The sequence below is a fragment of the Felis catus genome, chromosome B1 (assembly GCF_018350175.1).
Source record: "Felis catus isolate Fca126 chromosome B1, F.catus_Fca126_mat1.0, whole genome shotgun sequence".
Lineage (NCBI taxonomy): Eukaryota > Metazoa > Chordata > Mammalia > Carnivora > Felidae > Felis > Felis catus.
This window is the reverse complement of record NC_058371.1, coordinates 60,125,953-60,149,408: the sequence shown is the minus strand read 5'-3', so window position 1 is coordinate 60,149,408 and position 23,456 is coordinate 60,125,953. Positions and strand designations below refer to the sequence as shown.

General features: G+C 34.5%; 1 protein-coding gene across 1 annotated transcript in view; it reads left to right on the top strand.

Annotated features, from left to right (window-relative positions):
• Positions 1-23,456, top strand: part of ANXA10 (annexin A10) — a 98,463-nt gene that overhangs the window by 21,133 nt on the left and 53,874 nt on the right. The window contains exon 2 of the mRNA XM_011281585.4: positions 15,648-15,729. Coding sequence (XP_011279887.2) covers positions 15,648-15,729 — 82 coding nt within the window. The remainder of the gene's footprint in view (positions 1-15,647; positions 15,730-23,456) is intronic.

The window sequence follows — 23,456 nt, the reverse complement described above, 5'->3', positions numbered from 1 at the left end:
TTAAATAAGGTAATATAAACTATTTTACAACAATTCTTGGTATAGATTGAAAACTTAATGAGAGTTGACAATTTTTGGATTGTGGTACTAATAGTATTAAACTACTTCTTTCTTCACTTGACTATGTTACACTGATTCAGATTTCACTGGGTTGAAATCATTCTTAGGTATTAGGTTTTAGAAAGGATATGTAAATGCTAATTCTTCTTTTTGCCCTTTCTCTTAAATTATAGTTTGGCTGGCTTTAAAACTTGTAAATCCTAGATCTTTCCCTGTGAGTTCCAGAAAGACTGATCAAATGCTTTCTAACATTTACTTTGGGGAAGAGAATTCTGATCCCAATTTGATTATTCCTTTGTAAGCAAACTGAATATGTCTAACTGTTTTGTCTTAACTGTTAACCTTGATTTCTTCATTAATATTCCCCAATTTGAGATGATCACTTTTCACAAAGATGTGATTCTTTCATTAACTGAATTTTTTTCTATCTTTTCTTTGTTATTATCTTCCTTTGTTCTGTTCTCTTCAGATGTATATACATTAAATGTAACATCCTGAATTATGTCTCCATGCTTTTCTCTTTCATAATTTATAATCTGATCACTATATCTTTTTCTGATTAAATATTCTAAAAGACTATGAACAGAATTTTCAAGTAATAACAATCTTTTATAATCCTCATTGATATCAGTCACATGAAATTCTTCTATCATCTTTTATAATGCTATACCTATTCCATTTTAGTAACTTTGTGATATTCTTTATTTGCTTATAGAACTATAATAGTCCTAAAACATTACCTTTTATTTATCCAGACAGAATGTTATTTCACATTTCCTCATCATACCTTATCAAATGCTAGCTCCCCAAAAATGCTATCAAAACACTCTGAAGATGAAGCAAATCTGAGAGGAAAGTCTACCTTGACAGTCTATAGCATCTCAGAGTAGAGAGAGAAAGGCAGGATGTTTATGAAATTTGGAGATTTGGTTTAAGGTGTGTCTTTTGATGAGGGGATGGGGGCTTGATTCGGTAAATTTGCGATGTAAGAATTTAAAATTGGAGGACACAGAAGATAAGATTTCAGTGTGAATGTATTAACTACTTATTCTATTGAAACAAATTACTGGGGGCGCCTGGGTGGCGCAGTCGGTTAAGCGTCCGACTTCAGCCAGGTCACGATCTAGCGGTCCGTGAGTTCGAGCCCCGTGTCGGGCTCTGGGCTGATGGCTCAGAGCCTGGAGCCTGTTTCCAATTCTGTGTCTCCCTTTCTCTCTGCCCCTCCCCCGTTCATGCTCTGTCTCTCTCTGTCCCAAAAATAAATAAATGTTGAAAAAAAAAAAAAAAAGAAACAAATTACTGTAGTTAATGGTTTAAAACAATATAAATGTCCTCTCTTACAGTTCTGGAGACCAGAAATCCAGAATCAGTTTCACTAGGCAAAAATAAAGGTGTCAGTAGAGCTGGTTCCTCTGAAGGCTATATGGAAGAAATGATTTCTTGCCTTTTCTAGCCTCTAGAAGCTTCCCACATTCCTTGGGCCATGTCTCTTTCCTTCATTTTCAAAGCTAGCAATATAGCATCTTGTTTTCATCATCATGTTGCCCTTCTTCTTATCATCAAATCCCTCTTTACCTCCCACTTATAAGGACATTTAGGATGGTATTTATGGCCTACCTAGGTAATCCAGGATATTCTCTCCATCTCCATATCTTTAACTAAATTACACCCTCAAAGTCCCTTTTGCCAAACAAGGTTAACATGCACAGACTCCAGGGAGTAGGAATTGGCTATCTTGAGTAAGTACTTACTCTTAAAGAGTAAGTAGTCATTCAATGCTATCAATTTTATTCTATTTAGCTTAACTTTAATAGTCTTCTATTACATATTATTAAGATAAACTTAATACCATCTGTTATTAAGATAAGTTATTTTCAATCATATCTTCCCAAGAAATTGTTTCATAAAAGAGTATAGTCATGTTATTAAAGACACTTTCAGATCTTAATTATAAGAGGTAGTGTGGGTGAATTCAAGTCTCCTCTCTTTCTTAAACTCTTTGACATCTATTCACTAAATTGTAAATAAAAACTTTATAGTGACTAAATTAGCAATTGGTTCATTTTTATAAATATTTCTGCATCATTTGAAAAAATAATGTAACCAGGGTTATCTTAATATCATTAGCTGTGTTAGCTGATTGTTTGATTTTATTTTTAATATATATACAATACGTACATATTTTCTTTGCAAGTGTAGCCCAGATGTAAACTGAAGTCATACTGTCCTTTAAGATTCAAATTAAGTCCACTAAAAATATTATCTCTGTGACTCTGTCTCCCTAAAGATGCTTGCCTGAGGCTAGAGGAACACAGGAAATAAAAATTAACAGATCTCTTCAAGCTATGTTTCCATTTCTTTTTAGTCTAGCCCATGTATGCCACTTCTTCTCTATGGTTATCATGGACACAACCCTGATTCAATCACTCTTTCAAAATACCATCAACAAAAAAGTCATCCCAACCAAACTTTATGGGGGGGATTCATGGTAAACAGGAAGGGTTAATATTGGGGTTCTGCAAATACCTTGAGGTTAAATATTAGACACTATTCTTAAATGTCTTTTGGTGATCCAGACAATGGGACTATATTTTTGGCTTTTTCATATTCTCTCAATCCCTCCTTCTAACACAGACAGACAGACAGACACACACACACACACACACACACACGCACACACACACACACACACACACACACACAATCTTTCTTTTTCTCTTAGAACTGACTTAAGAGTAAGAGCTTATTCTTTTAGAGTTTTGTTTTTACCTGCAAGATCCTTTTCAAATAGAAATTTCTTTCGCAAAAATGAAAAAAGGCCTCAATAATACATGCTATTTTATTTTACATCAATTACAGCTATAATGGAAAGGGCACTAGCCATGAAGTTAAATTTGGATTTGAGTGTTGGCTTCATGACACACTATCTGTGTGGCTTTAAACAACTTACTCAGCCTCATAGTCACATCATCTGTGAAATAAGATTAGTATTATCGGTCTCATAAGACTGCTGAGGTGATTACCAAGGAAGTGAAAGTGAAAATATGTAGAGCATAGCCTGCTTATATGAATAATGAATTTTAAAAACTACTGGGTAAACTAAATATGTCACTGTGGTACATGTATTTTTGTATTTTGTAAACATTCCAAGAGCCCATATTCTACCTAAGGCACTAGCATAAAAGCTTTGAAAAGCAAGAAAAAAAATGTACCTGTCCTCCAGAGGTTTAAAATTTAGAGGAAAAGACAAATGCAAAAACTGTAAGGCCATGTATAATAGAGACATAAATGATAAATAATAATTGATACAATCTGAAAAGACTTCACACAAGAGGCAGAATTTGAAGTGAGTCTAGTGTTGGGGCACCTGGATGGGTCAGTCAGTTGAGCGCCGGACTTTAGCTCAGGCTGTGATCTCATGGTTCTTGGGTTCAAGCCCCACATTGCACTCTGCGCTGACAGCTCAGATCTTGGAGCCTGCTTCAGATTTTGTCTTCCTCCCTCTCTCTCTGCCCCTCCCCCACTCACACTCTGTCTCTCTCTCTCTTTCACACAAAAATAAACATTAAAAATTTTTTTAATTAAAAAATAAATTAAAAAAATAAAGTGAGTTTAGTGTTTGAGTGGGATACAACCCCTGTAGATGGAACAAGTAGAGAAAGAATTTTGTGTTTTTAAGTCTCTACGTATATAGTCAATGAGTGATGAACAGTCTACTGACAAGAATGAATGATACCTAAAGACTAAGACTAGAGGTTAAGTCACTTGGAGATTTTGCACAAATTCACTTATTCCAGCTTTCGTTCCCTACATCTCTCCCTCTGAGTACATTTGTAGTATCCCTCCAAGCCAGTTATATTAACCTAGTAAAAGGTTAGTAACCATTTATTTTCACAAGAAGTGGAGGTGAGATGTTTACCACTGCCTTCTCTATCATCAGAACAATAGAGCAAAAAAAGAATTAGTATCTTCAGATACCTACAAATAAAAGAAATTAAAATAAAATAAAATAAAATAAAAAAGTAAAATAAAATAAACACCTTTCTGTGACTAAGCTACCAGATAAGATATATCTGAGAGTAACTGTAAATTAACAAAAGGAAATATTTTTACATTTCATATGTTTATTATTACAGAGGAAATTTTATTGATTCGCAACTATAAAATATTCTCAACACTAAGAAAAGATCCCATTATGGTACGATGGTGGTTTTAGAGATTTGTGTCATTCCTTCTATAGAATGACTACAGACCAGTGCTCAGTAAGACAAATATCTAGAAGTTGAGATAGGTTTAAGCCAAACCCATCCACATTTTTTAATCCATGCTTTTTGTGACCTATGAGCTAAGTGAAGTTTTGTTTATTGATACATAGGGTAATGAAACACTATATGCAATTTACTATCACATTTTTATTTTTTAACTTAATTTTAGTAATTGCCTCCAGATTCACTAATTTCACAGTGTATTTTTTCAACAAGGGAAAAAAAGGGAATTATCCAGCTGTATTAGTTTCATCTCATTAGTCCTGCCTATGGCTAATTAGAAACATCAAATCCATCATTAACTGATAAATATTCAAATAGCTCTAAAAGCAATACTGAAATGGTAGTCCTCAAAATGATACTTGAACAATTGGAGTCATAGTGTGTTCTCCAAAATAACTTTTTTTTAAAAATGCGCCAGACTATTAAATAATAAATGCATGTTTTAGTCTTCCAGTTTTTAGCAGGAATAAATCACATCACTCTACGTTTCTTATAATCTTTGTCTTACGTGCTAAGTACTAAGTTTCTTGTGAACAAGGGACTCACCTATGTGTATAGCTCTGCCATTGTATAAGGTTGGGCACTGTTGTAAAGCTATACAAGAAAAGGAAAAATGCACGTTTAGCCTTATTAGCATAGGACATTAAACAACAGAGCTTTTAAAAAGATCCTATAAAAACACAAGTTCCTCTATTTCAGCTGAAATAATTATGTAGAATATCATCTGATGATCAGTCTCATTGCACTGTGGTCCCAGCCGTGTGTTTCTATTTTGGGGAAGAAGCTATTGTAACCCTGCAGGTTCTTCTTATTCACTTTGATTTATGCTGTGCTCTTATCTCCTGAAAAATCCTTTAGACCAATCTGAGGGTAAAGTGATTGTAATGTGATTGCTGTCTTGAAGCAGGAGGGATTGCACGATATTACAAGTATTCTGTTTTTTCTAATAAGTCATACTAACTAATGGGGAGTTATTGCCTAAATTATTCAGAATCCTTCTAGTTTTTCACTCAAAGAAAGATGTTAAGCTTATAGATTATATTCTTTACTATAGAGAATTTCTCCCTCAAAACCATTTCATGATGTGGAAGGAGGTTTTCAGAGATTTGCTTAAAAATTTTTTAAAAATATGAGGTGAGAAGAAAATAATTCTGAAGATATTGTTGAAATGTGTAATGATACCTTTATGGCATATTCTATTATTTATTTGGAAAAAGAGATAACATCAAGAAATAAAAATGATTTTTCATAGTTTTTTGTATTCTATTTTATACCATTAGTTCTAAACTATCTGGCTAATACAGAATATTTGTGCAAATGATCAATGATAATAAAAATTCTAGTTGAAAGCATTTAGTATCTATAATGCTTGTTTTTCTATTTCACTATAAGTAGCTTTATTTTTATCTAATATTTTCCTTAGAACCATTATATACAATAATATAAATGTATGGTAAGATATATATTTCTCTATGATGTGTAGGACTCTGTCTCATAGGTCTTATGTTCTCTTAGCTCCAAGAATTTAATACTATTTGTAATTGTGATGAGGAAATTAGCCTAGAAATAATATGAAATAGCAAAACAGGAATAATGTTAACCCATAAAACTATCTCAGGAAATGAGGTAGAGCCTCCTGAAAAAAAACATGAGACTTCCAAGCAACACATTTCCACTTGTTGAAATCTAATTAAACATGAGATTATTGCCACAAAACTTCTTCAGGAAAACTTCCCTTAAACTCTCTTATTTTATGGTAGACTATTTCTTTCCTCCAAATTCTACAGTATTTTATTAGATTTTTGTGATATGTTTTCATCTGCCTTAAATCAGTTATGTGTATGCATTTAATTTACAGTAGTAAAATTAATGATAGTACATAGCACAATCTATTACACATACTGTTTATTTCAACTTTCTGAAAAAATCAAATAATTGAATAAATTGACAGGGGATATGATAACCTATTATATGTAACCTGTATGTAAAGGTAAAATAAATTAGTGTTTAGGGTGCCTTAAATTATGCTCTAAATATCTGCATAAAAATAAGAAATTATTTCAAGTGTGACCACAAAATAATTTATCTAATTATTCAATACAAGACCTACAATATTTAAATCCTATAAGACTACAATAACTAAGAGCTACATTTATTAATATACATATATATTTCGTCAAGCTAATTGTCTCATTCTATATTATGATAATATTAAAGTTAATTCCAAAATTTGACTAAAAATACATTAGTGATGTACTAAGTACTTAGAGTTAAAAGTTGAGAACGTTTCCTATACTACTGCACTAAATTCCACGTTTAAGTCTTTTAGGATATTAAAGATCACATTCTTGTATTCTAGAGTGCACGCTAAAAATATTTTTATTTCCCCTATAATCTCAATTTTTGTCCTTGAATTTTTTTATACAGATTCATTCTCTTTTAGTTACTCAACTTTTTTATCCTCCATTTTCAGCTTCCACTAATAAGACCCAGTCTCCAAAGTCCATGTCAATTGCAGTCTCTTTGGATCAGTGACATCTTGACCTTGTTTCCAAGCCTCCTAATCTCATTAGAAATATAAGGATAATAAAAGAAGGGAGAGGGTGTTTTTGAATGAGATAAGGTGGTCAGGAAATAATTACCTTTTTATTGCATTGTCTACTAAGTAATTTAACTGGGAATTTGCACATAAACTTTAAGCCCAGTCATAACATTACATAGTGTAGAACTAAATTCCAGCTGTGAATTTTAAACACTGAAAGTCAGCACTTAGAACTAATGTGAACATGTCATATTTAACCAAACTTCAAGCCAATTTGGTGAAATCAAAATTCTGACAATCTATTGAAAACTCTGCAAAGGCTAAATCAGCAATGCTGTCAAATCATATACAGCGTATACCTCTAATAAAATAACACCACACAATCTATGTCTTTGGGGAGTTCAAGTCTTGAAGGACCAGGAGGACACATAAGCCAGAGTCTGTGTGGAGGGTGTACACATGAGACTGCCTTAAATACTCTGATTATGTAATGTAAAGTCTGAAGCCTTCCCTAGACTTTAAATTTGTAACATCTTATGTTGTCAACATCTTTTCTCCATATGAGCCTACACAGCAACACATTATTTTTTTTCCCAGACTCACCCAGATAACTCCTCCTTTTCCCCAGTCTGAAAAAAAAAAATTCCATGTACACTACCTTTTAACAAATATTAATGAAAAAATTGTGACTAGCAGGGAGAAATCACAGAAAGTAATTCTACCTCACTATCCATTCTTGTTATTTATCACATCTCTTCCCAAATTGTTTCCTGGAAATCCAAATATTCTTCCTTTATTCATAAGAACAGTTCAATCTCCAAATTTGCACAACTACTCACATTAAGGTTCATTCTCAACAAAACGGAAGATTTATTATTCTTAGAAACTTGGTACAGTTAGAAATGAATATGTTTGGCTGATACATCACTGGTGCTCTAACAGGATATACTACAATTCTGGCCTAGGAAAATTGTAGACACCAGGGAAAGAGCAGACAGTTCTACTGGAAGCATCAGGAAGGGTTCCCTGTGAGAGGTGACACTGGAGCTAAAGCCTAAAAGTTAAATCTTGAATAGATGTTTACAAAAATCATAAGATGAATCAGAGATGAATGTGTGTGTTTCAAGGAGAAGAGGAATATTACCAATTTATGGAACAGAACAAATAAGATATAGCTGTCTCTTTTGGCTGGAGTGTGTGGCTATACGCCATGGTATGGGAGTTGAGAGGTTCAGGAGAGAGAAAATAAGACATAAACCCACAAAGACAGTAAAGGACGAGGTCATGAAGAACACTGTTCACTCTGTTAGAACATCTAAACTAAACCTCACAAGTCATCTATTCTCAGTCATAGGAATGAGTTGCACCATGCACTGAAAATAATAAATACTGCCATTAATGCTAATAATCCAAAGTATGGATCCTTTGCTTACAATTTCCATTACTTACAATTCATGTTTTGCTCTCTAATATGAGATTTTCACTCAACAGTACAATATACTCTGTTGAGCAGGCAAAAATAAAATGTCAATAAGGCCAGCATCCTGGTATGTGTTCATAACCCTAGATGTTCCCAGGGATGTTTCTTCTATGTGAAAATCATACATTCTGTGTACCACAGTAGAAAACAAATATTGAGAAGCATTGCTTTGAGTATTAAGAATCTTAGGTATGGAGGGGCGCCTTGGTGGCTTAGTCGTTTCAGCATCTGGCACTTGGTTTTCGCTCAGGTCATGATCTCACAGTTTGTGGGTTCAAGCCCTGTGTCAGGCTCTGCTTGGGTATTTCTCTCTCTCTCTCTCTCTCTCTCTCTCTCTCTCTCTCTCTCTCTCAAAATTAATAAATAAACTTTAAAAAAAAGAATTTTTAGTAATGGACAGACAAATGATGTGTTTGATCTTTTTAGAAGGATCATCCTTGGCAGTGAAGGCAAATTGGACCTACTTAGCAGCATATTGAAATAAAACCAAAAGAAAGTGGTAAAGTCTTGTACTAAAGCAGTAGCGACAGAAATTTTAAAAAGGAGAATCATATGAAAAATGTTGTAAGGATAGGGCTGACAGGACTGGACTGAAGGGCACAATAGTTGTGGAAGGGCGAGAGAGGGGAACAATGCTTGTCAACCCACCTTTCAGTGTTGTGTTTAAAGCCACTGAAACCCCATCAGAAAATTCTTGTCAGATAGAAGTCTGAGATTAGGTGGCTGAATACCTTCAGGAGAGTTTAATGCATTTGGGTCTGAGCCAATGGAGATCCAAGGACCAATGCCCCAAAGATGAATAAATGTCTGGTTCAAGGGAAGTGCTATGGAAAGGGAATCCCAAGATTTCTGTAGATTTTCTCTTAGAGTTCTAAAATTCCTAAAATAATGGGGTGCCTGGGTGGCTCCATTGGTTAAGTATCAGACTTTAGCTCAGGTCATGATCTCACAGTTTGTGAGTCTGAGACCCGCATCAGGCTCTGTGCTGACAGCTCCGAGTCTGGAGCCTGCTTTGGATTCTGTATCTCCCTCTCTCTCTACCCTTTCCAGCTCACTCTCTGTCTGTCTCTCTCTCTCAAAAATAAATTTGAAATATTTATAAAAAATTTTTTCAACACTAAATTAACTGGAGATATAGTCATCTCCACTACACCAAAACCAAGGTATTTTGATGATGCTGAACTATTCACTGAAACCTATATTCTAACAAGCATCCAGTCCATGAAATCGTCAACATGCATGGCTAATATTTCAGCCTAAAAGTCTTAAGGCATTCATATTCTCAATATAACTCAAAAGGCACATGAGAAAAAGGATTAAACTGTAGGTACCTTATGAGTGCTGACTTTGGAGGGATATGGTTTTACGGACCCTGGCCCTTGGGGTAGCTGTGAATAAGTGAAATATGATGTACTTATTGATGTGCCCATTGATCTGAGATGATGCAAATAATGTTATCAACCTCATGAGCAAAATATATGTGTTTTTTCTCAGTTTTTATTCAGTTCCAGGAAATAATTCAAAAATTTTTCTGTCAGTTAAAGAAATCTATTCATTATTTACTCAGAGGAGATTCTAGAGCTAACTTTAAATCTACAAATTACTCATGCTCTTCTGCTTAGTGAGTTTATGAGGCAGTTTATTCTGTTTTTTAAAAAGGGAGTATTTTGTATTCCTCTGTCAAAACCTAAATTCACAAATGACTAGAAGCAAAGATTATATTTTGATTACCTTGTGGTAAGAATTTAAATGGAAATGACAGGCATTAGAATTTATTTTGCCTTAGACAAGTGATACTATTTCTAAATCTGTCAATTTTCAAAGCAAGATAAATAAGATAATTTTACCGTATGCACATTATTTTTCATGTCACATCTGAAAGTGTCCGATTTTTTGAAATTCCCAATTTGCTCTAACACGAGTATAAAATAGAACATCGCTTTAAGAGGTATATATGCTCAAAACACCCCAAACAACAGCCTCTGACCCTTCCAAAAGACTAAATACTATTACTGCATTCAGTTAAAATACATCTCAACAATTAGTAAGTTAAATCACATTCAGCTAAGCAAGCAATCTGTATTAAGAACACGCTGTTTGTCTCTGTTCAGGAGTGCGTTATATCTCAACTGGGTTTCTAAATTACCTACCTCTGCTACCTACCTCACTTTTTTGTGTGTCATCCTTTACTCTCATGTTTAAAAATCTTTATGCCCCTCCCCCGCTCGTGTGTGTGTGTGTGTGTGTGTGTGTGTGCACGCGCGCGCCCTCTCTCAAAAATAAACATTAAAAAAAACATTTAAAAATAAAAATCTTTAAATGTCCCTTTTCAGTGACTGTGAAGCTAGGAAGATTCTGGCCTCACAGAGGACGTAGGGTCACCTTCTGCTCCTCCCCTTTGACCTTCCCTCAAAGCTGCTCAATAAAATAGTTTGACAGGCACGTGGGTGGCTCAGTTGGTTAAGCCTCTGACTTCACTCAGGTCATGATCTCACAGTTCATGAGTTCCAGCCCCACATCGGGCTCTGTGCTGACAGCAGCTTGGTGCCTGCTTCAGATTTTGTGTCTCCCCGCCCCCCACCCCGCCTCTCCTGTGCTCATTCTCTCCCTCTCTCTCTCTCTCTCAAAAATCAATAAATATTTAAATTATAAAAAAGATTTGATCCCCTCCCCCCAAAAAAGTCTTTAGATGTCCCTTAGTAATCCTGCCTTTGCCACTCCTCGCCTCTATCCTGTTTCTCACATGAATCAGTTTTCAAGACTTACTGTGCTCCCTCTTCCCAGATCACTTACTTGCTCATACATGTGGTTGGAAAATTTTTGGCCCTAGCAAACTAGGAACACCTCCCTCTCCTACACCTCTTCTCCAGGGTAATTCTTATTTGTCTGTCTCCTTTATTTGTCTCTGTTCAATTTTCCTAATACAAAACAATAAATATGATAAATATAATGACTAAAAGAATCTGCTTAATTCATGTATGGTCTGTATTTGTAAAAAAATAAAAAAAGTTTTATTATATTAATTGTGTATAAAGCCAGGTCATTCAGCCAAATATTTTATTTTTTAAGAAATCATTTAACTTAAGTAACATCACCAGTAGATGAGAATATTTTCTTTTTTCTTTTTTTTTTTTAACATTTAGTTTTGAGACAGAGAGAGACAGAGCATGAACGGGGGAGGGGCAGAGAGAGGGAGACACAGAATCAGAAGCAGGCTCCAGGCTCTGAGCCATCAGCCCAGAGCCTGATGTGGGGCTCGAACTCACGGACCACGAGATCGTGACCTGAGCTGAAGTCGGACGCCCAACCGACTGAGCCACCCAGGCGCCCCAAGAATATTTTAAAAAAAGGTCTCACTACATAGAAAATCATGACATAGAATTAATATGCCTTCTGTGGTCAAGGGACATAAAATATAATTAGAAGGATAAGAAATGAAGACAAAGAATAAATACTTAGGGCAATATGTTATAAAACGATGTGTACCCTATACGACACAGTGAAATTCCCCATTTTAAGAATAGATAGCAAATAGGAAAACATAAAGTACAGATTTTAAATAAAAATGCAGTAAATGCTAGGGAGTTAGTAAAAGAAATGGTCAGCATAAATTTCATCAGAGAGACTGATATTGTGTATTAAGGAATGTATAGAATATGGTTGAGCACAAATTTTGGGGAAAATATCCAAAGGAAAGATCAAATTACCTTAAAATAGATGAGTATCTACCTATAGTTATATCATAGTCATTTGAAAAAGTTTTATGGCCCCAAACCATTAATCAATCTTTTTTGTTTCAAATTATTTAATTCAGGGAAGAAAATTAAAAATTTATAATTGACTGTTTCAATAGACTTAACCGGTCAGTTTAGTTCAAATGATCATTAAAAGATTGGTGATTGCCAGGGGCTAACAGGGGTGTGTGTCAGGGGGTGGAGAGTGTGGAATTGGGAGATGTTGGTCAAAGAGTACAAGCTTCCAGTTTCTATAAGGAGAAAAAGTCTGGGGATCTAACATAGAGCGTGGTGATTTTAGTTAACAATATTATATCATATACTTGAAAGTTGTTAAGAGTAGCTCTTAAATGTTCCTATCAGAATGAAAATGAAACTGTGAGGTGATAAATGTGTTAATCAGCCTTACTGTGGCAATCATTTTGCATTATATACATACATCAAAACATCATGTTATACAGCTTAAATTTACACAATGTTATATATCAATTACAGCTTAATAAAACTGGAAAAATACTATCATTAAAAGACAAAATCAGGGGGCACTTGGGTGTCTCAGTCAGTTAAGACTCCAACTCTTCATTTCAGTTCAGGTCATGATCTCACAGTTCATGAGTTCGAGCCCTGCATCAGGTTCCCCACTGACAGTGTGGAGCCTGCTTGGGACTCTCAGTCTCTCCCTCTCTTTCTGTCCCTTCCTCACTCTCACTCTCTAAATAAATAAATAAATAAATGAATAAATAAATAAATAAATGACAAAACTAGTATACAATGACAAAATAAGTAAAAGGAACATTAAGTGTGTGCCTTATATGCAATAATATTGCTCACTTTAGCTTAATTAAAACATAATAATTGGCATAAAAAGAAATATAATGGAGTTGCCTGGGTGGTTCAGTCAGTTGAGTGTCCTACTTTTGATTTTAACTCACGTCATGATCTCACAGCTCATGGGTTTGAGTCATGCATCAGGCTCCGTGCTGAGTCTGTTTTGGCTTCTCTCTCTGTCATCTCTCTCTCTCTGCCCCCTCCACACCATGCATTCTCTCTCTCTCAAAATAAGTAAATAAATTTTTAAAATAGTAAATAAATAAATAAATAAATAGATAAATAAATAGATAAATAAATAAAATGTTCTACTATGCACTCTCTCTCAAAATAAATAAACTTTAAAAATAAATAAAAAAATGTTCTGCTATGATATATAAATGGGCATAAATGACAAATACATACTAGAAAAATTGTGCTTTGTGAATTACTAAGCTTTTACAATTTTTCTTTACTTCGTGTTGAATTTTTTTCCAGAAGAGTTTTAGCATATTAACAATGCCAGCTGACAAGAAAATAATGAGTTTAAATGGCAAACAATATGAGAACTATAAAGAAAAAAGAAGTAATTTTTACATTATATTGTAAAAGTATGTTGCACTATTAATCTGTACAAGGATTAACACAAGAAAAAATACCTCTTTCACCTACAGATTGTGTCTGATAAGTCATTATAAACATTTACAACTTCCTTTACCTATAAATTTTAGAGTTTTTTTTCTTCCCTATAAAGGTATATGCTTTTATTTTATAGCACTTATTTTATAGCACTCCAATAGAAATTCTGAAAGATCCTAGTCTAGCCAGTAATGAGATGTTTTGTAGTGAAAATTTGCATACTCTGTGCTTAAAATTGCCTACATTAATTTACCACGTTTAAGAATATGTCTTATTGTTTTCAAATACATTTTGTCGTTTACAGTTTAAAACAGCCCGTTAGCTAATAATAGACAGCAAAATTAAGGTCTCCAAGGCAAAAAAAAAAAAATGGTATTGTCCACACAAGACTTATCCAAACAAATCTTCCAACTCCTAAAATAGGGGAAATAAAGTATCTCTTTTCCATGCCTCAAAAAAAAAACACTTTATTTTCCCAATGGGGGAAAAAAACTGAGAAAGAACTACGTGGACAAAAAAGGCAATGACAAATAGCAGAAAACAATTTTCACATCAATAGATGGCTGTTCTCTCAAAAGTTTAAGCTTTCATTTTTCTAGGATAACAAGATTCAAAAAAAAAAAAATGCTTCAGGTGAGGAGAACTCAACCTAGGAATTTACATTAGAATCTACTATTTAAACTGCATTTAATAAGTAAAAGAAGAATCAAAGTCTAGCTTCTTAATAGAGACCAATGGAACAGGTTAGTGTTTAAAGGAGGTAACATTCATATTGTCTCCTAATAAATAGTTCCCAGAATTGAGGATTGGCTCAAGAGAAATTAGTCTCTGGATCATTTCCACTAAACTTGAATATCAGAAGCAAACTGCATGCATTTTAGCAATGTAAGATGCATACCATTATTTTCATTTTAATTATGTACATCTGCCATATATGTAATTAAGAAGAATGTCTTACTAACGTGGCTGTACTTATGAAAATATGGCCATAGCACAATTGATTCCCAGTCTCCTTCAAATAGACAGCCTCATGATCATTAATATTAGTCAAATGAAATCCAAACAGAATTTAAATTTTAGTTTTAATTCAAATGAACAATGCTCTTAACCCCCCAAAATCTTTTCATAAATATTTTGGTATTTGTATATGTATATTTCTTGGACTAGAAATGATGGTGCAGTCTTCTCATTAATTAATTTTCTACTGTTAGAAAATGGGCACTAGAAAACTTCATCTTCATCTAAGATATTATTCTTGCAGAAGAGCTTGGTGAATGCTTGAGTTCTCAAGGCCTAGTAGACCCATTTGCTAGGGGAAGGCTTTTTCTCCCAATGTTTCTGGCCACACTGACAACAAACGGAGGGGAGGGGCGGAGTTCCCATTCTTAATAAATTTTGATTGACAATTCTTTTGTGCTGAGTATGATGTTACAGTGCCTAGTCCTGGCTGGCTCTGTCTGAAATAATAGACTATGTGTATTCAAAGCCCAACACAAATGTTCTGCCATTTTATTATTAGCAAGAGAGAGAATTTAAATGGAATGTCAGTCAGGTTTTTATGTTTTCCTCTGCAGCTGCAAGTTTCAGCTAAAAAATCTCTGCCCTATCTATATCACCTAGATTTTTATGAATCCCATAATCCAAATTCAAATATTTCTGTTTTCTCTAACATGATTTTAAGGTCCCTGATGCATAAAAAAGCTATGGTGGCAAGTGCCACTTCTATTTCATATGAGTGTCATGAATCCCCCCCAATAGAGTTCTCTCTTCAGTTTCTCTAAAACAGCCATCAACTCCTGAGAAAATGTTTACTGTTTATTACAAAGATTTATATTTATTTGGCTTTCACATTTTCTACTATTGGTTCTAGTATCTCAATTTCCTAGATGAATAATAGATGTCAATACAATAAGGCCAGTGGATTAAAAAACAACAACCAAATTTGCTCCATGCAATTAATACACAATTAACACATCTGTCTAATAGATTTATGTGTATGTCTTAGAGTAATTTAAATATATGGAATGTATTTTTATTTCCATTTATCTGCAAAAAGAACTGTTGAAATCTTTCTGGTAAAACACTGCAATCTCTTTCTCATTCACCCTTCCCACCAGGTGCAAGGAACCATCTTCCCAGCTCCCAATTTCAACCCCATAATGGATGCCCAAATGCTAGAGGGAGCACTCCAAGGATTTGGTAAGCCAGATCATTTCTATCATCTTTTACTGTAATTTTTTCACTTAACCTTCCTTTAATATTATCATATGGGTGTAAATAGCTGATGTCTAAAGGAAGGCAAATGTGGATTAAAAAAAAAGCTGGGCAATGAACTAGAATAAGAAGAAAAATAATAGAAAAGGACAATAATGGAGAAATTAACTTGTGCTCTCAATTGCAAATCTGATCCTCACATGTTGTTATCTTAAATCCTTAAATGTCTCACCACTAACTACTAAATGAAACCCCAAACCAAAAAACCTTAATCTTGGGGAAAACATCTCTCTTTGCTTTTGTTTGTTTTCTAGCCTTTTTTTTTTCTACTTCCATTTCCAGCTAAATCAGACTTTCTGCTATTCCCCAAATTGGATCTGCTTTTCCACATCTCTATAAACTAGTCCAATAATCCCCTGCCTGTAATGCTTTTTTCTTCTCCTGTTATTTTGTATCCAAATTCTATTCAAGATCCTCTTCAAATAGTTCCTCCTCTTTGAATTGTTCTTTGGGGACTCCAGACCCAACAAACCATGCCAACCTCTGGGGCACCCTCTCCTGCATTCCTATGTCACTGATCTCATTTTCTTTCTTTTTTTTTTTTAATTTTTTAATGTTTAATTATCACAGAGAAAGAGAGAGAGGGATGAGCAGAGGAGGGGCAGAGAGAGAGGGAGACAGAATTCAAAGCAGGCTCCAGTCTCTAAACTGTCAGCATAAAGCCCAAGGCAGGGGTCCAACCCATGAACTGTGAGATCATGACCTGAGCCAAAGTCAGATGCTTAAGGGACAGAGCCACCCAGTCACCCCCCAATCTCATTTTCATTGTGCTTGTCCTTTTGTGTCACTACTGACTTAAGAGAGTTCCCAGAGCATAGAGTTTGGCATGCGGATTCTTAATTGGATATTCAATGAATTGAATCTAGAGTTTAGAAAAGGAATGTAAAGATAAGGGAGGAAAACTGTTGAGTTCTTTTTTAAGATTTAATTTTTAAGAAACGAAATGGAGGGGCGCCTGGGTGGCTCAGTCGGTTAAGCGTCCGCCTTCAGTTCAGGTCAGGATCTCGCGGTGGGTGAGTTCGAGCCCCACGTCGGGCTCTGGGCTGATGGCTCAGAGCCTGGAGCCTGCTTCCGATTCTGTGTCTCCTTCTCTCTCTGCCCCTCCCCCATTCGTGCTCTGTCTCTCTCTGTCTCAAAAATAAATAAAAATATTTTAAAAACTTAAAAAAAAAAGAAACGAAATGGAGCTGTTAAACATCCATATATTTTCCTTAACTAAAACCTGTTTTAAGACTTCTGGTGAGCATGAAGATAAATATCGAAATGTTTGCACAGAACATGCAAAGCCTTTCATAAGAAATTAAGCTCTTAACTTTAAACATAAGGTCGCCTTTAAGAGAACTATAGTGTGTGTGTGTGTGTGTGTGTGTGTGTGTGTGTGTGTGTATGTGTGTACATGCACAGGAACACATGCATGCATGCTCATTTTTGTGTTTTATTCACTAGCAGAATCTCAGAGGAAAACAATAAAGGACTTTAAATATGCTCTCTAAAGTTGACTTTAGGAGTTTGCAAGCTTTCATGCCTTTTAAAATATCACTCATCATAGAAAAAATACAGAGACAAGTTAACAAAAAGTTATAGATTAACTTGGTCTACAGGAAAGTAATTTTTGCTTTAAGACTATAGATCAATCTATTCACTGAAAAAATTTTTCTTTGCTCCAATTTCAATTTTCCTGTCATAGCAACTGGAGGGTCAGAATATGGATTCATTTTGACCATTGTAATTTTTTGCTTGTCAGTGTTTTAGACTGAAGAATTTCAGGAGGTTTCGGTTTTGATTGCATACTGTCCACTCTGGCATGCCAGAGCAAGAACACAGATCAAAATGCTTTAAACATCTATCCATCCTGATGACTCTGAACCATGAGATCATGACCTGAGCCAAAGTTGGACGCTTCACCGATTGAGCCACTATGGTGCCCCACAACTTAAGACAATTTTTGTTAATACTTCTCATTTTCATTTGCTTTAGAGTATTTTTTTTTGCTTTCTTGTTTTTCTAAATAAAACACAGCAGCCAGAAACTAGAAGCTTCTGAAGAGCAAAAGAAACAACAGCATGGAAAAGCAAACTACAGAAAGGGAGAAAAGATTTGCAAATCATATACTTGACAAGGGATTAATATCAATTACAGAAGAATCTCATACAACTCAATAGCAAAAAACAAATAATTCTATTAAAAATGGGCAAAGAACCTGAATAAACACTTTTCCAAAGAAGACATATAAATAGCCCATAAGTACACGAAAAGGTGCTCAACATCACTAATCATCAGGTAAATGCAAATAAAAACTATGATGAAATATCACTTCACACCTGTTAGGATGACTACTACCAAAAAGACAAGTAATGTGGAGAAAAAGGAATTTCCACTGGTAGGAATGTAAACTGGTATAGCCACAATGGAAAGCAGTATGGAGGTTCCTCAAAAAAGTAAACACAGAACTTCCATATGACCTAGGAATCCTACTTCTGGGTGTTTATCTAAAGGAAATGAAGTAACTCTCTCATAAAGATATCTGCACCCCCATATTCACTGTAGTATTTTCATAATAGCCAAAACATGAAAGCCACTCAAGTGTCCATCAACAGATGAATGGATAAAGAAAATGGGATTCTCATTCTCTCTCACTCTCTCTCTACACACACACACACACACACACACACACACACACACACAGTGGAATATTATTCAGCCATAAAAAGAAGAAAATCTTGCTATTTGAGAAAACATGGATAAATCCTGAGGGCATTATGTTAAGCAAATGAATCAGAAAGACAAATACTGTATGATATAACTTATATGCAGAATTTAAAACAGCGGAACTCATAAAAACAGCCAGGGGCTGAGGGGCGGGGAAATGGGGAGTTACTGGTCAAGCTTTCAATTATAAGAGGAATAAATTCTGGGAATCTAATATACAGCATTGTTATTACAGTTAAGAATACTGTGTTGTTTGTTGTGATTGTGAGAACATTTAATATTAACTCTCTTAGACACTTTCAAGTACACAACACAGTAATCCCTTATCAAGTATATGATTTTCAAATCTTTTCTCCCTTTCTTGTAGTTGTTTTTTTTTTTTTTTGTTTTGTTTTTTCATTCTGTTAATTGTTTCTTCTGCTCTTCAGAAGCTTTCGAGTTTAATGTAGTCTCACTTGCTGATTTTTGACCTGGCTACTGTGCTTTATTTAGAAAAACAAGAAAGAAAAAAAAATACCCAAAAGCAAATGAAAATGAGCAGTTTTAACAAAAATTGTCTTAAGTTGTGGGGCACCAGCGTGGCTCAGTTGATTATGCATCCAACTTTGGCTCAGGTCATGGTCCCATGGCTCATGGGTTCAAGTGCCATGTCAGGTTCTGTGCTGACAGCTCAGAGCCTGGAGCCTGCTTCGAATTCTGTCTCTCTCTCTCTCCCTCTTTATCTCTCTTTCTCTGCTTCTCCCCCACTCATACTCTGTCTCTCTCTTTCAAAAATAAACTTAAAAAAATTTTTAATTGTCTTAAGTTGTATAAAAATTCACCAATCATACTAAAAAGGAATAACTCTCAGTTAACATTCCTTAATAGTGCAGTTCAGTATCCAGTTCCTTACCAGTCGAAACTATCTTTGTTATCCATGTAATCTTAGAACAACTGTGTTTATTTCGTCTCAGTTAACAAATATAATTTCCAAATCATCCCTGTGAGGTACTGGACAACCTGAACTATTTTTAAACTACATGCCTGAATTTTGACAAAGCTGCATACAAGTCAAAATTAATCTTTTTGAAACAGTCCATGCTATTTGCCTTGTTCAGTCTTAGTCCCCATTAAGTATAATGTTCCCTATAGGTTTTACTCAGAATTTTCATCTTGAATACGTGTTGGATTTTTTTCAAATGCTTTTTCTTCATCTGTTGATACAGTCAACAATTTTTTTTCTCTATTTTATTATACAATTGATTTTCAAATACTGAGATAAGACCTGAATACCTGAAATAAACACCACTTGGTCATAATACACAATTCTTTTTTACAACATTGAATTCAATTTACCAGTTTTTTAAGGAAATTTTACTTCTGTGTTCATGACAGATACAGGTCTGTAGTTTTCATTTCTTGTAATATTTTCTCTAGTTTTGGTATTAGGGTAATGCTGACCTCATAGAATGATTTAGGAAGTATTTCCTCTACTACTATCTTTTGGAAGAGATTGTAAAAAAAATCATATAATTTTATTCTTTAAAAGTTTGGTAGAGGGGCACCTGGGTGGTTCAGCTGGTTGAGCATACAGCTTTGATTTCAGCTCAGGTCATGATCCCAGGGTCATGGGATTGAGTCTCTCATTGGGCTCTATTCTGAACATGGAGCCTGCTTAAGATTCTCTTTCTCTCCCTCTCTCTCTTTCTCTTTCTCTCTCTCTCTCTCTCTCTCTCTCTCTCTCTCTCTCAATCTCTCTCTCCTTCTGCTCCTCTTCCCTACTGATGCTCTCTTTCTAAAATAAAATTTAAAAAAAATTTGGTAGAGTTCACCAGTGAACCCATCAGGGCCAGGTGCTGTTTTGACAAGTTATTTAATATTTATTTAATTTCTTTAAAAGACATAGGCCGGGGCGCCTGGGTGGCGCAGTCGGTTAAGCATCCGACTTCAGCCAGGTCACGATCTCGCGGTCCCTGAGTTTGAGCCCCGCGTCGGGCTCTGGGCTGATGGCTCAGAGCCTGGAGCCTGTTTCCGATTCTGTGTCTCCCTCTCTCTCTGCCCCTCCCCCGTTCATGCTCTGTCTCTTTCTGTCCCAAAAATAAATAAACGTTGAAAAAAAAATTATAATAAAAAAATAAATAAATAAAAGCCATAGGCCTATACATATTGTCTATTTTTCTTTGTGTGAGTTTAGGTAGACTATGTCTTTGAAGAAATTGTCTATTTCATCTACAGTATCAAATTTGAGGGCACAGAGTTGTTCTTAGTATTCCTTTACTATTCTTTTCACATCTGTAATAACATATCTTCTTTCATTTCTGATATTAGTAATTATATCTTTTCTCTTTTTTTTCTTAGTTAACCTGGCTAGCAGCTTACCAAATTTATTGATTTTTTTCAAAGAATGAGCTTTCAGTTTAAATGCTTTTCTCTATTAATTTTCTGTTTTCAGTTAAATTGATTTCTACTTTAATTTTCATTGTTTCTTTGCTTCTGCCCACTTTAGATTTAATTTGTTCTTTTTTTCTGATTTCTTAAGGTGGAAATTTAGGTTAGTGATTTTAGGTCTTTCTTAATTTCCCACATATTTATTCAATGCTACAAAATTTCCTCTAATCATTTCATTTGCTACATACCACAAATTTTAATAGCTTATATTTTCATTTTCATTTGGTTTGAATTTTTTAAATTTTCTTGAGTCTACTTTGACCCATGTGTTATTTACAAGTGTGTTGTTTAATCTCCATGAATTTTAGAGTTGTCCAGCTATCTTTCTGTTACTTATTTCTAGTTTAATTCCAGTGTGGTCTGAAAGAATATTTTGCATAGTTTCTATTATTTTAAACCAGTTAAGGTATATTTTATGTAGTCTTAGTGTTACATATGAGTTATAGAAGAATAAATAATCCGTTGCTTTCCTTGGATGCAGTTGGATGAAGTATTCTATAGATATCAGTTATATCGACTTGATTGATGATGTTGTTCATTTCAACCATGTTCTTACAAGTTTTCTGCCTGCTGAATCTATCCATTTATGATAAAGAGGCATTAAACTCCAGATAAAATAGTGGATTCATCTGTTTCTCCTAGCAATTCTATCAGTTTTTGCCTCATGTATTTTGATGCTTTTTTACCAGGCTCACACACATTAAGATTTATAATATCATCTTGGAGAATTGGCCCCTTTATCATTATGGAATGGCCCTCTTTATCCCTAATAATTTTCCTTCTTCTGAAGTCTTTTGTGTTAAAAATAATATAGTTACTCCAGCTTTTTTTTCATTATGTTAGCATAGTATATCTTCCTCTATCTCATTACTTATAATCTATCTGTGTAGGCCACTCAGTGTTATTTAGATATAATTTGAAATTTTAGTAATAAGTATTTTCTTGCCTGGTAGGACACTTTTACCTATTTGTCCATATAGTCAATGTTCATTATTCATAGATTCCACATTTGCCCATTTGCCTACTGGCTAAAATTTACTTATAACACCAAAATCAATATTTGTAGTGTTTTCATGGTCATTAACAGACATGTGCAGAGGCATGAAAACTTTGAGTCACCAGAGTACCTACTACCAGCTAAGATTAGACAAAATGATGCTTTGCCTCCTTGCCACAGCTCTCATACTGTTAACAAATATTCTTTTTGTAGTCTATTTAATGCTACATTTTTTGCATCTTTATGCTTTTGGTTGGTGATTGTATTCTTTAAAATGCCCCCAACAAATGTTGTGCTGGAGTGCTGGTGAGTGTTCCCAAGCACAAGAAGAAATATTATGGAGGAAACATGTGCATCGGATAAGCCTCATTCAGACATGAGTTCTAATGCTGTTGGCCATGAGATCAATGTGAATAAATCACTAATATAGTACATTCCGAAAAAAAGATAAAATTCACTGATCAATGCATGAAGCTGTCCAGAAAAATGCTAAAGTAACATCTGTTCTATGTTATGAAGCTGTGGAAAAGCAGTTAAATTTGTGAGTTCATGAGTTGACAAGCTAATAATAGTATAAAAAAGTGTAACTATCAGCTTTCTTCTGAAAGTGCTAGATGGCTTGCATGTTTCAAAAGGTGATAGAGCATAAAACTGTTAAACTTTCAGCTGAACAAGTTCTGTAGATATGTAGGCTGTAGAAGAATACCTCCTTAAGATATTCTTTAAAAATACCTCTTAAATTTTATACAGAAAAATTTTATACAAAAAATATAAATTTTATACATGAGGAAATGAAGGCTTTCAATGCTGATGAGACAGGCATGTTTTACCAGGACATTGGCTAACAAATATATGTAACGTAAATGGCATTTCTGTTGACAAAAATGTTGTGACCAGAGGTTGTAGAAACACAACTGTATACTTCCCCTCAGAGAAATAGTTCAGTATCTGTTAATTCAGTGTTCATGACACCTGTGTAGAAAACTACCACAAATAACAAGAATCAACTGTATATTGTAAAAGCTTACAAAACTGCTATGGTTCATGATGCCATGCTTTTCTGTTAAACCAGAAAATAAGAATTATCTAGAAATTCTTGTCATAATGTAATAAGGTAAGAAAGAAAAACTTACTGTAAAGAAGAAATCAAAATTCTTATTATGTGCAGAGTATATTATTTGTATCTCAAAATCTAAGCTAATCAACTAAAAAGTTACTAAAAATTATGGGTTCAATAATTTTTCTGAATACAAGGCAATGTTATGTTTACACAAATTCAATATCATTTATTTAATTATGCAATTATGTGTTAAGAAACAAAATACAAATGATGTAACTTTAAATGTCAACAGTCATGCAAACATGACTTTTTTTTATTTTTTTTTAATGTTTACTTATTTTTGAGAGACAGAAAGAGACAGTGTGAGCAGGGAAGGGGCAGAGAGAGGGAGACACAGAATCAGAAAGAGGTTTCAGGCTCTGAGCTGTCAGCACAGAACCCGACATAGGACTTTAACTC